Source organism: Grampus griseus (genome assembly GCF_964374135.1).
Source record: "Grampus griseus genome assembly, chromosome: 10".
NCBI classification, from domain to species: Eukaryota; Metazoa; Chordata; class Mammalia; order Artiodactyla; family Delphinidae; genus Grampus; species Grampus griseus.
The window spans coordinates 97143341-97157638 of record NC_139004.1 but is presented as its reverse complement, the minus strand read 5'-3'; the positions used below and the strand labels follow the sequence as shown (position 1 = coordinate 97157638).

Below are 14298 nucleotides of genomic sequence, written 5' to 3'. Positions count from 1 at the left end.
AGGTAGGGGCAGCCAATACTAGCAGAGGCAGACAGGCCAAGGAGCAGCTGGACAAGAGGCAGGAGCAGGGCTGCCAGTCCAGGGCTCCCCATGGGCTTCCGAGGGATCAAGGTATCCAGAACATGGCTGCGCCTCCTGAAGGTGGGTGGCAGGGCCTTGCCGTGCAGCAGCAGGGAGTGCAGTGCCAGCAGGAGCCCTCGCCTCAGCCTGCCCCTGTCCCGCCCTGCCCCAAAGCTCCTCCTCAAGCTCAACCAGCCGGCCAGGCCACATTCCTTCTCCTCCAAGTGGAGGGACTGAAGGACACTTGCCCCCCAGAAAACCCTACTTCCCTACCTGGAGGGCAAGGGGGCTCCTGCTCTGGAAGAGAAATAACAGGCAAGAGGCTGGCACAGGGTCAGGGGGATGGATGGCGGCTGCACCCACTTCGTAACTCCTCCTACTCCTGCAACACCCTGCAGATCAGACCCGCCCCTTAGCGTGCTCCTGGCCTTGAATCTCCCCTGGACACGTGCTTCATCCTCTCACTTAAAAGACTGACAGAGCCATGAAGCACTTCTCTGTAGTGGGTGCTGGAGACCGAGGTGACTGATGCACCACTTAGAGGTGGGCAGAACAAAAAAGCACGTAAACCTCACATGTCCCCCTGTGCATCCTGGCTCCCACCTGGCTGACTTTCAGGACTAGGGTCCAGCTTTCTCTCTCTACCCGTTGGCCAGTTCCAGCACTTCTGCCAAAGGGCCTCCAGCTTCAAGGAGCCACTCATCAGTACAGTCTGCTCAGGAAGCCCCAGGTCTCATAGCTGAGCCCTGGAGCTGAGGGAGTGGGCCCCACGCATTGACCTGGTTTCCTGTGGTTTCCGATGCTGAAGAGGCTCCATTCTCTGCGGGGACCCTCCACGTCGTCCCATGGCTTCCTCCTACTCATGGAGCATTTGAACTGCTTCAGCCCTCACCTTGGTGACACACACCGTAGAAAGTTTGGGGCACACCTACTGGGTGAAGGTATCTTGAGACTGTTATTATCCCTCTGCACTTTCAGTAGCTTGACCATACCTATCTTTAGGCCAATTCTAGTTCTTAAGTCTTTAGGTCCACTGTCTAAAGACCCCATTGTACCCATTATCCTAAAAATACCCTCTAGCTTTGGAGTTTCTTAGAAAGACCCTTTCTTATCTTTGTTTTTCCAGTGCCTAGCAATGGATGTCGTGAAATAGGTGCTCTGTAGTTGAATAAATGTAAATTATGATGTTTCATCTAAGCAGCAGTTTATCTATTTCACATTTCATAAGCACTTTCATATTTGATCCTCCTAACCACCTTACAAGACAGGTGATAATTATTCATTTCATAAAGAGAGAAATAAGGAAGCAGGAAGGAGAATGATTTGGTCAAGGTCTCTAGCCCAAGGAGTTCCAATTCTGCCATCCTCTCACAGTTCATTTCTCTTTCTACCATCCTTATGGCCTCTCCTCCCACTGCCTCATCCCCCTCTGCTTCTGGGAACCCAAAAGGGCCTGCCTGACACAGTTCTGTCTTTTGACCTTGAAGTCCATCACTGCAAACAAATCAGTAAGATGTGAAGGGAGAAAAGGGTGGTCTGGCCATACTAAAGACAGGTTAGGGAGTCTTCCCCCTAAATTTCACCTAGCCCACAATGGTTTAGATCTATACCGATAATGTGTTTTCTAATGCTGGGGGCATGAAGTGAGAAACTTGGCTCCATTCTAGCATACTTTTCTCTTTTGACTCCTTTTATCTTCTGATTTGATTCTCACAGTGAAAATACTTGGTTAACTGCTCCCTGACCCTGGCTAAGGTATGGTAGGAGAAGCAGAAAACAAATAACAGACACATACACACGAGAAATAAAGAACAGAAAGGGAAGAAAAGGACCACATAGAAAAGGCAGAGGAAGAAAGTAGAAAGGGGGAAAGGAGAGAGAAAAGGAGGTCTGTATTTTATTGTTTTGCTAGTTTATTGTGGAGGCTGTTCCAAAACGGATTTAAAGTAAAAAGCACAGTGGGTAAATTCCAGCACACCCTGGGGAAGGGGGAGGGGGTCAGATCACAATTTGCTGAACTCCTATTATCAGGCTCTGGGCTGTGTGCTTTGCCCACATTATCTCATATTATTGGTACTACAACCCTTGAGGTCAGTCTTACTAAACATCTTACAGACTTGGAAACACTGGGAAGATTAAGTAACTTGTCCAAACAGAAAATGGAGAGCTGAGACTCACCCCTGTGTCTTTCTAGCTCTTTCTGTCAGAACACACTGCTTGGGGAGATCTGTGGTTTCTGGGCCCTGTAGTCCACAGAAGTACTAGAATGAGGGGATTTCCCTGGTGGTGCAGTGGATAAGACTGCGCTCCCAATGCAGGGGGCGTGGGTTCAATCCCTGGTCAGGGAGCTAGATCCCCACATGCATGCCATAACTAAGAGTTCTCATGCCACAACTAAGGAGACCACCTGCTGCAACTAAGACCCCATGCAACCAAATAAATAAATATTTTTTTAAAAAAACAGATGTCATGAAGGGCTTTAAAAAAAAAGAAGTACTAGATGGAACAATGTGATGAGTTGGTAGGAGTAACAACGTGGGGGGGGAGAAACTGTAATAGTTGGAAAGAAAAAAGGATAGTAGGTCTTACGGGAGTGAGTCATCAGTGATCAGATTTCTAGGAGAGTAGGGATTGTTTGGCAAGTGTCAACAAGGGGGGAGTGCTTCTGTGGCTGGAACAGGAGGGGGCCAACTGGAGTAAAGGCAACAAAGGTGTGTGGTAGGCCTGCAGCACAGAAGTCCTGTCCTTTTGGAAGGTGGCCAAGGCCTATCTCACCTGTGGTTTGTGTCTGAATGAGCTGATCCAGACTTCACTCTCCAGTAACCTTTACGTGGGGAGCAAGCCAGGCGCTCAGGAGGTTTTGGCAGGCCCCTACGCATGCTCAGGTAGACAGGACACTGTGGGGTCCTTGGGCAGCCATTCTTCCTGACAAAGCCTTACCCATGCATGGACGCTGAATGCAACAGCGTCTCCAGGCTCTTCCTGTAATGCCAGATTCCCAAGGTCTGTTGCGGCAACTGTGCCTACTGTTTGGGCACCCTGGGCAAGAAGGTCCAACCAATTAGACCAACAAAAACCAAGAGTACACAAGTGTTCCTTTCTTATTCCTGCTCTTCCAGAAGGGATCAATCTCTAGAATATCGATGCAAGAAGTTATGCTTAAGAGAAGAGGAAGGGACCCCCAATCTGAGAGGGGAACACCAACACTGCTCATCAAGGGAAGGGACTTTGATATTTATTAAGCACCTACTATGTACTATACAGTTTATATACATTATTTTATTTAATCCTCACAACAACCCTGGGTGGTAGATGCTATGATCTCCATACGTTAGATAAAAACAGAGGCTCAAATATCTTGCTCAAGGCAAAAGGTAGCAAAATGCCTGGCTAGATTTCTAACCTGAGTCAGTGTAATATCAAAAACTGTTCTTTCCACTATACCACACTGCCTTTCCCATAGACTAGATGCTCACTAAGGGTTCTTCCAAGGCCTACACCCTCTAGCTCTGTAAACAGCAGGGATTAATAACCATTCCTCACATTTGTATAGTGTTAGGGTTCTTAAAGCACCTTCTCAAGATTTTACCTCATTTGATCTTCAAAACAATCCCATGAATTTGGCAGGGCTGATCTTGGTACTTGAACTTGTCTCCTGATCCAAATACAGTGCTCTTCCCACTAAATCAAGATCGCTTTCAAAGGGGATCTTGTTTACTTCAGGGAATACTACAACCATGAGGCAGGGGGAAAAAAAGCTTGGAAAGCCCAAAAAGCAGAATCCCAACAAGCCAACAAGCAGAAAACTAAAATGAACCAAACGGCTCTCTTTTCGTGTTGACAATAATTTTCGGAATGGGTCTTTTCTTTTTTTAATTTTATTTATTTTTTGCTGCATTGGGTCTTTGTTGCTATGTGCGGGCTTTCTTTAGTTGTGGCGAGTGGGGACTACTCCTCGTTGTGGTGCCCGGGCTTCTCATTGCGGTGGCTACTCTTGTTGCAGATCACGGGCTCTAGGCGCGTGGGTTTCAGTAGTTGTAGCGCACGGGCTTAGTTGCTCTGTGGCATGTGGGATCTTCCCGGACTAGGGATCGAACGCATGTCCCCTGAATTGGCAGGCGGATGCTCAACCACTGCACCATCAGGGAAGTCCCTTCATAATGGGTCTTGAAAAGCACTACAAGACTGTAAAGTACCATTCCAGTAATCAAATAAATTTTAAATTCTTTTTTTAATAATTATTTACATCCCGGTTCTTTAAAAATCAGCAATCTGTGCCTGGTGCACATAACTCCATTACCCACTCATTTCCATCTGCACCTCTCTGCTATCCAAATCCTACCCTTCACTCTAGTTCTTTGCTCTGACTTTAGCCTACAATAGCACAAGTTACTTCATTCAATAAATTCAGAGTGCATGATGCACATTAGGTAAAGAGCAAGGGGTGAGGAAAAGACATGTAAACTAGTAATTCTGTCAGTAGAAGAGATAAAATTAAAATGCCATGTGAATTCAAAGAAAGAACCCTCACTCCTTGAAGTAGCCAGAAGGCTCCAGAATTACCGTATAAAACTAGGTCTTGAAAGATAAGTAATAAAGAAGTATAAAAGCAGAAAAGGAAAATTTTTAAGGAAACTGGGAAAACATGGAACCAATATGGGGATTCATAAGAGGTTTTCCTGACTGAGACAGACAGTGTGTGAGTGACAGTGTCAGGAGATAAATCAAGAGTGATGCACTGGAATCACACTTTGGAAATGTTTGAAAAGGATTAAGGAATTTTGGTTGTTCAAAAAATAATGGCACATCGGGCTTCCCTGGTGGCACAGTGGTTAAGAATCCGCCTGCCAATGCAGGGAGCAGGGGTTTGAGCCCTGGTCCGGGAAGATCCCACATGCCAAGAAGCAACGAAGTCCATGCGCCACAACTACTGAGCCTGTGCTCTAGAGCCCACAAGCCACAACTACTGAGCCCACATGCTACAACTACTGAAGCCGGCACACCTGCAGCCCGTGCTCCGCAACAAGAGAAGCCACCGCAACGAGAAGCCCGCGCACCACAACAAAGAGCAGCCCCCGCTCGCCGCAACTAGAGAAAGCCCACGCACAGCAACAAAGACCCAACGCAGCCAAAAATAAAGAAAAGAAAAAATAATGGCACATAGTAGGGACTTGATGATCCAGAGCTGTATTCTTGGTATACTCACTTGCACACAGGGATGCAGGAAGAGGAATGAATATGAGGTAGAAGGCAAAGAGTTAAGTTTAGGACACACTGAGTTTGAAATGATAATCAGGACATCTAAATGTTGGGTACCTAGAAGTACTGCCAGTACCTAATAGAGACTGAGTACACACCTAATGTTTTTGTTTTTATTTATTTTTGTTTGTGTTGGGTCTTCGTTGCTGCACGCGGGCTTTTCTCTAGTTGCGGCAAGCGGGGGCTACTCTTTGTTGCGGTGTGAGGGCTTCTCATTGCGGTGGCTTCTCTTGTTGTGGAGCATGGGCTCTAGGCTCGCAGGCTTCAGTAGTTGTAGCGCACGCACTTAGTTGCTCCGTGGCATGTGGGATCTTCTCGGACCAGGGCTCCAATCCGTGTCCCCTGCATTGGCAGGCGGATTCTTAAACACTGCGCCACCAGGGAAGCCCAACACACATCTTTCATGCAATAAATATGTACCATGTCAGACTTTTATGTGTGAAAGGGCCTTTAGTTCACAGATCTCTTTCCTTTTTTTTTTTTTTTTTTTTTTGCGGTACGTGGGCCTCTCACTGTTGTGGCCTCTCCCGTAGCGGAGCACAGGCTCAGCGGCTATGGCTCACGGTCCCAGCCACTCCGCTGCATGTGGGATCTTCCCGGACATGGGCACGAACCCGTGTCCCCTGCATTGGCAGGTGGACTCTCAACCACTGCGCCACCAGGGAAGCCCCCCACTTCTATTTTTAACTTCTCTGCTCCACACCAGACATACTGTGTTCATTAGTTGTTTCACATGGATATTACGTTTCACCTAGATTGCAAATTTTTTATATGCAGGATACTTTAAAATTCTTTTGGATACCATAAAACAGTATTAGACACATAACTAACACTGTTAACACTGAATGATAAACATGAATATCCAACCAAAAGACGAACCCATAACCCAAGCTGGATAAATGAGAACGGACCATTTGAGAGGTGGAGGTTAAATGTATGGCCCACAGTAGTTCCTGCCAATCAGCTGCAGGGTTGCAACTATGACTTTAGTTCCCTATGTCCAGTTCACTTCCCCACCGCCACTGCCAGGTTTCTCGGGGAGCCTCTACGTACCTCCTAGTGACTAAGGCCACTCAAACAACACACTTTTCACACTCTATCAGATGCCGAACACAAAGCACAGGGGGGACAAGGCAGTTGTAACTTTATTGAGGTTCTTTTTAATTAAAACGCTTCACAGTAGAGACCACAGCCTGCAAGGGGAGCAGCCTCTCAAATGTTTCCTGCCCCATGACTCATAGATTGAAGTAGAATGTGATTTATTCCCTATCTCCTCCAGTCTCGGTGGCTAAGGGGTGATGGATGGAAGCAGAGAGAATGACCAAAAAGAGGCAAGGATGAAAAACTCAGAAGGATCTCAACTTTAACCAGCTGAAATTTGTTTCACAGCTGCTGATCACCCAGTTCCACCAACCAGGAGTAAATTAAACATAGTTTTGCTACCAGCTGATGGCAACAGAAGGAGCTTTGCAGAACTTGGACCTAGTTTGCACTAGTTGTCAACATCGCAGCTGCCAAAATCACCGAAGGAGGTTTTAGAACAGCTCCTCTACCCTCTCACTCCACTGGATGGGAGGCCCAGGCTTCACCTCACACAGTAGTTCATCAAGCAGGCTTCATTTACGCTTCTTCTCCTGTGTGCTGGTGAACCAAGAGTCCAGGAGCTTCTTGCTGTAGTATAACTGCCAGGCATGCACTTGGACCACCAGCACCAACACCAGATACATGACGGAGACGGCAGAAAAACCAAAGAGGAAGCGGTACGCCTTGCCATGGCGGTAGAGCTGCTGTGCAGCAGGGAACATCTCCATGCTGCCATATATGAGGGGAGCGATGGAAAAGAGCCCCATGCTGATCATGGAGAGCACCAGGTAGCTAATGTTGTTGCGGGGGAAGGAGAGGAGGCCCAAGAGGGAGGGCACAATGCTCAGCAAATAGGGGTACTCCCACTGATAGGGCATGGCCACCTGATCATGCGACAAGAGCCTCAGGTGCCCCACACTCATCTTGGCAACCAGCAGCAGCCATATGACCAGATGCACGTAGATCAGCTTCTTGATTTCATACTTGAGGGTCACACTGTGGGGCAGAGCAGAGGGAGAAGTACCTTTCATTCAAAATTTTCTGACCACCAACTCTATGTCAGGCAACTATACTGGACACTGGGAAACAGACGTGAATAAGGTATAGTTCCTGCCTGGAGGCTGGGAACAAGGTACACAGAAGAAAAAAGCAATTAGAAAACGAACTGGAAAAACTCTAGTAAATCTATGTTGCAAAATATATGGAATCACGGGAAAGAGTAATGAATTCTGATTGAGATGAGTTGACTGAGAAGGCTGTCTGGACAAGGGTGTTATCTGAGCTAGGCTCTGAGACGTGGGTGGAGATGGACATTCCAAGCAGAGGTAACAGCATGCAGGCAAAAAGGCATAAGCATTTGTGTTCCAGGAGAGCAAATGGTTGGGTGTGGAAGGACTACAATGTGGTGGAGAGGGGAGCAGCAGGATATGAAGTTGCAAAGACTATCACTGAGTCACTTTAAAGACAGAAGAGTAACTCAGGGCTGTGTTTACAAAGAGAACTCTGGGGAATTCCCTGGCGGTCCAGTGGTTAGAAATCTGGCTTTTCACTGCCAAGGCCACAGGTTCAATCCCTGGTCGGGCAACTAAGGTCCTCCAAGCCCCATGGCGTGGCCAAAAAAAAAAATGAAAGAGAACTCTGACTGTGGCATAGGAGGATAGCCTATGGAAGGAGGTATTGGCAGCAAGGAAACCAACTCAGGCTGCCCGTACTTCTCCAGCTAGAGTACATTTTTCATCTAAAGTAAGGATATTTTCTCTTATTCTTTGAATTCTCTCAGGTCCTAAATATATCCCCTTCACGCCTTCATAGAGCAGAGTTTCTGCTCTAGACAGGCATGAAAACACTGGCTTGAGTTGTGAGGTGCCCTTTAGACAAGGGTCTAAGGATAAGAATAAAGTGAGGTTTCAAAGAGCTTGTCATTCTTTAAAACTGTGGAGAAAAAGACGTGGAAAAGATTCAGGGAAATTTCAATGGATTTAAGTAAAGAAAATCTCTAAAAATTTTTTATTTTTAAAAATATTCATTATAGAAAGTGCAGAAAGGTGGGGCGGGAGGGGAATCAGTCACTTGTAGACTTGAAGCTCCATGAAGGCAGGGACCAGTTTTGTTTGTTTGTCAATAGACTTTTTTATTGAAGGTATAACATGAATACAAAGACCAGGGCTGCTTTCGCTATTCTATCCTCAGGGCCTAGCACAATGCCTGATGGGTAGAAGCTCAATAAATATTTGTTGAACGAATAAACGAATGTAGAAATATCCCTTACGTGGGGGAGTTTCATAAAACTCATTTGAGGCAGAGTAAGTCTGGACTTCAAGGTCCAAATCCCCAAAACAACCCAAAATATAACAGCTACCGCGTACTGGACAGACTTATGTGCTAGATCTTATGCTACGCTCTTTATGCGATTATTGGCTCACTAATTCATCACCAAGACCGAAAAGGTAGATTAATTTTCCCTTGCCAGATAAGCAAACTGAGGCTCAATTAGATATCAGGTTCCCGAGATTAGAGAGCGGGGCCAGCATCGCCGAGACACCGGAGCCCAAGCGGGGCCGGACCCCTCAAGGCACAGCGGGATCAATGGGTGGAACTCACAGGAGCGACGGGGCTTCCCGGGATTGGGGGCCGGCCCCGGGCCGTCGCAGGAGGAGGGGACTTGGCAGGTGCGCGAGAGCGGGCTGGGGAGCAAGACCCTGAGGCCGGGCCGGCGTCGCGTCCCAGGCCCTGCGAGCTCCTCGCCTCACTTCATACCTCATCTGGTAGTGCGTGGCGACGCGCTCCCGGTGCTGAAAGTCGCTGCCGTCGGTGCCGGCCGCTCGCGGGCCTGCCCGAGACGCCATCTTCCCTACCCAGAGCCCTGGAGCCCCTCACGCCGGCCAGCTGCAGCTACTAGAGCGCTAACATGCCTGCCAACCCTAAGCGCGCCGCCTCAGCTCCGCCCACCCAACAGCCTAGCGGTTCTGTGACGACAACTTCCGGCCTCTCTGTCTCCGGAGGACCGACTCTGTAGTCACGTCCCTGCGCACGCGCACACATACGCACACGCTTTTCTTCTAGGCCCCGCCCTGTCCGTCTCGCCCCAGCGTTTGGAGCGCGCAGAAAATTAAACCCCCAGCGCGTGTTTCTTTTTGCCAAGGTCGGGAGCTGATACTCCAGCCTCTCGAGCACTTACACTTTCTTTAACTCTAATTCGATTTTAAGACGTCTCTGTTCCCACTTCACAGACGGAGAAACTGATGCCTGGAAGGGATCTGTGACTTTCCCAAGAGCGTGCATCTTTCACAAAGTCTCAAAGTATCTCCCCACAGATTAATCTTTGCAAGAAGAAACGGTAACTTTACAGTGGAGAAACCTGGCACTCACCCCCTTAACTAAGTAATCAAGTTAACTTGCCCAGGAGTGAGACAAACTGACTCCTATGCCTCCTGCTAATATTGAGGACACAGCATCACTGAGGTGATATTCTTGCCCAAAATACTTAACCTGAATCTAATCATGAAGAGGTGACAGATGAACTCAAATTGAGGGACATTCTACAAAATAACTGGACTATACTTTTAAGAAATAACAAGGCCATGAAAGAAAAAGAAATTAGGCAGAGGCAGAAAGCAGAGTAGTGGTTGCTAAGGAACGTGGTGATGATGGTTGCACAACTGTATGAATATACTTCATGCCACTGAACTGTATACTTAAAAATCGTTAATTTTATGTTATGTACACTTTACCACAATAAAAAAATACATAAAATAAGAATTTCAAAATTGTTATCTGAAAAAACTGAAGTATCTTTTTATGTTTGAGTCATTTGTATTTCATTTCCCTGAACTGTGTTCATATCCTTTGTCTATTTTTCTACTGCATTGTTGGCCTTGTTAATTTATATACAGATGGCAGAGACAGAGAGAGAGATGACCTCTTGTCTATAATTTTAGTTGCCATATATTTTTCCTATTTATTGTATGTCTTTTGACTTTACTCATGGTGTCACAATTTTAACATGCAGAATAGTTTTTTCATAAGGTTGAATATATAGTCTTTTCTTTTTTGGCTTCTCAATTTTGCTTCATAACTAGAGTCCTTCTCTGTTCCAAGATGCTCAAATGATTTTATGCATTTCAGCATTTGGGAACCACGCTGACATCTGCCTCCCAGACTAGAGGTGAGCGCCTCAAAGAGAGGGATAAGAACTGAGTCATCAGGACTTCTCTGGTGGCGCAGTGGTTAAGAATCCGCCTGCAGGTGACACGGGTTCGATCCCTGGTCCGGGAAGACCCCACATGCTGTGGAGCAACTAAGCCCATGCGCCACAACTACGGAGCCTGCGCTCTAGAGCCCGTGAGCCACAACTACTAAGCCCGCGTGCCTAGAGCCCGTGCTCCGCAACATGAGAAGCCACCGCAACGAGAAGTCCGTGCACCGCAACAAAGAGTAGCCCCTGCTTACCGCAACTAGAGAAAGCACGTGCACAGCAACGAAGACCCAACGCAGCCATAAATAAATAAATAAAAAAGAAATGCTTGCTGAATACATAAATTATGCATGAGCCAAAACCATCCTCTTAAGAACTGTGAAGAATCCTCAGGTTCACCAAGCATTCCTCCATCCCCCACAGACACTCTCTGGCTTTAGCTTGTGCTTATCTTTTTCTTTTCTGTGTGTGATTTCCATGATGTTCATCAGGGCTTCTGAGTCAGACTGCTTCTGAGTCATCCATTGGCTTATCATGAGACACTAGGCACATGTTGGATATTCAATAAATATTTGAGGCATGAATGTCCAAGGGAGGGGCCCCAACCCTTTCCCCATAATTTCCTCCCTGAAGTATTGGTACTTCTCTTCTGGCTCTTGGTCTGTCTTGAAGTTTAGTGATTTGTGTTCCTGTTTCCTCACCCTGCTCATTCTCTTCTCAAATCCTTTGCACTGATGTTTCCTTTGCCTTGAATGCCCCCAGCCCACCTCCAGGACTTCAAAAGATGATTCCAGTCCCGGGTGGAACTATAGACTGCATGTTTGTGTCCCCCACCCTTGCCTCCATTTGTATGTTGAAACCTAATCCCCAATGTGATGGTATTTGGAGGTGGAATTTGGGGGTGGTGGGATTAGTATACTTATCAAAGAGACTCCCTTGCTCCTTCTACCAGGTGAGGACACAGAGAGAGGACAGCTCTCTGTGAACCAGGAAGAAGGTCTTCACCAGAGACCAGAACTACCAGCACCTTGATCTTGGACTTGTCAGCCTCCAGAACTATGAGAAATAAGTTTCTTATTAGTCACCAGTTTATGGTATTCTGTATAGCAGCCCAAACAGACCAAGACACTCCAGGTCTTGAAAAGACTGACTTCTCATCAGTCAGGATTTAGCTGAAAGCTCACCTCTGAGCCCTTTCTTTCTTTTTTTAAGTTTATTTATTTATTTATTTATTTTTGGTTGCATTGGGTCTTTGTTGCTGCGTGTGGGCTTTCTCTAGTTGCGGTGAGCGGGGACTACTCTTCGTCGCGGTGTGCAGGCTTCTCACTGCGCTGGTTTTCTCGTTGCGGAGCATGGGCTCTAGGTGCGCAGGCTTCAGTAGTTGTGGCTCGCGGGCTTAGCTGCTCCACGGCATGTGGGATCTTCCCGGACCAGGGCTCAAACCCGTGTCCCCTTTGCTGGCAGGCCGATTCTTAACCACTGCGCTACTAGGGAAGCCCTGAGGCCTTTCTTAAGCCTACAGGCCAATCTAGCTCTCCAGCCATTTGTTATCATATCACCTTGTGTTGTTTTCTTCCCAGAACATCATTATCTGAAATTATCTTGATTATTTGCATATTTGTTCATGGTCTGAGTTCCCCCTTCCTCCAGGAATGTCAGCTCCTTGAAGTGTGGGACAAGGCTGTGTTGTTTCCTGCTGTATTCTCAGACCCTAGGAGGGCTGGCACAAGGTAAGTACCTAATAAGTATTTGTTGAGTGAGTGAATGATGGTTGCCTGAAAGTTTTTATAGGGAAGGATTTAGATATAAGTAATAGGATGATGATGATGATGATGATGATGATTATAGCTATTTATTGAGCCTGAAGGGTGCACTAAACTTTATATCAAGTACTTTTCACGATTATCTCATTTAATCTTCATGACAACCCAGTGGGGTAGGAACCATTTTTAATCCCCATTTGTTAGATCCAACTGAAGCTTAGATGAGTTACATCACACAGCTAGTGCTAGACTGCTGGTTTTCAAAATAGGGTCCCTAAGTAGCCACAGTGTCAGCATCACCTCGGAAACTCTTAGAAATACACTTTCTTAGGCCCCACCCCAGACATACTGAGTCAGAAACTCTGCCGGTGGAGCCCAGCAATCTAATCTTTAACAAGTCTTCCATGTGATTCTGATGCACTAGTGTGAAAAACCCAACTCTAAAAGAAAGGTGAGGTTGAACTCTTTTTTTAAAAACAGCTTTATGGAGATATAATCCATATACCATACACACTTAGGTGTACAATCTGATGGTTTGAGTATATTTGCAGGGTTGTACAACCTCCAAATAGATTTAGCACAATCATCAAAGTAGATTGTGTTCAGATTACTAGATTAGAACTTTTTTTTGGCTCCCCTGAAAGAAACCCCATGCCCACTAGCAGTTCCCATTCCCCTTCCACTCCCCAGCCCCTCTAAACAACCACTAATTAATTTTTTGTCTTTATAGTTTTGTCTATTCCGGACATTTCATACAAGTGGAATGATACAAGTATGTCTGTGATCTCTTGTGACTGGCTTTGCATAATGTTTGCATAATAAATCCCTTGTGATTTCACTTTGCATAATGTTTTCAACGTTTGTCCATGTACTGTAGTAGCATATATCCTTTCGATTGACAAATAACATTCCATTTATGGATATACCACTCTTTTTTATCCATTCATCAATTGACGAACATTTGGGTTGTTTCTACATTTTGCCTGTTATGAATAACACTATGAACTTTCTCGTGTATGAGTTTTTGTGTGGACATAGATTTTCATTTCCCTTGGAGATATATATATAACTCCAAATATTAGGTATATGTAGAACTTCTGGGTCATAGATCTTACACTCTTAACCACTACACATCTCAGCTAGTCTTTATTATTATTATTAAATTATCTGCTATTATTAAATAATTATATTATCAATAACACCAATATTTGTTTCTATCTATTAAGTATCTCTGTTGCAAAGCCCTTTACTTTTATTATTACAAATCCTTACCTCGGTCAGGATCATTAAGACAGGAATCATGATCTCTGTTGAAGAGGTGAGCGAAACTGGGGCTCAGGAGGTTAAGGGAACTTGTCTACACTCCAACAGCTAACATGGGTAGAGCTGGGACCACCATGCACACCTGCCTGTTTCCTGTGCCCTGTGTGCCCAATACCATGTCCTGGGCCATACCCTGCCCCAAATCTTTCGAAACATGCCTCCACCCCTCCTTTCTGGCTTTTTCTGGAAGTGAGGATGGCTTGACATCCCAAGGGTGAGAGCTGCACACTCAGTGTCTGTGCTCTTTTCCAGCTGGGGCTGGAGGCCAGGGGAGGGGCTGCCCTGGGAGCTGGAAATAAAATGGAGGGAGGGCTGGGCTGAGAAGGGCAGTATTGGAAGGTTAGGAGGCTGGGAAGTGGGAGGTAAGGACTTTCTTACTCTGGGTTTTTTGTTTTGGTTTGGTTCTGGCTCCTACAGAACCGGTGAGGTGGGGCTGGGTGAAGTTTTGTGACTGGGAGTGAGGAGGGAGGCTGAAGCAAGCTGATGTGGGTAGTGCTAAGAGGGGGAGAGGGCTTTCTCAGACAGGCTGGCCTGGGGCGTCCCCTGCATTGTCAGAAGGAAAGACTGGGGAGGGGGCTGCGTTCCATGCACTCCTTGAGCCCCTGGCTCTGAGGC

General features: G+C 46.4%; 1 protein-coding gene across 1 annotated transcript; it reads right to left on the bottom strand.

Annotated features, from left to right (window-relative positions):
- Positions 1-6456: 6456 nt before the first annotated feature.
- Positions 6457-9336, bottom strand: JAGN1 (jagunal homolog 1). The gene is made up of 2 exons (XM_082664120.1): positions 9160-9336; positions 6457-7398 (listed from the first exon to the last, which is right to left on the bottom strand). The coding sequence occupies exons 1-2, from the start codon at positions 9246-9248 to the stop codon at positions 6936-6938; spliced, it is 552 nt and encodes a 183-aa protein (XP_082520246.1). The 5' UTR covers positions 9249-9336; the 3' UTR covers positions 6457-6935.
- Positions 9337-14298: the final 4962 nt, after the last annotated feature.

Bases quoted from the DNA above. Each gene is read 5' to 3' on its own strand.
- JAGN1 (XM_082664120.1), bottom strand. From the start codon at position 9,248: ATGGCGTCTCGGGCAGGCCCGCGAGCGGCCGGCACCGACGGCAGCGAC. The intron at 7,399-9,159 runs GTATGAAGTGAG...TCTGCCCCACAG, and splicing joins GCCACGCACTACCAGATGAG to TGTGACCCTCAAGTATGAAA.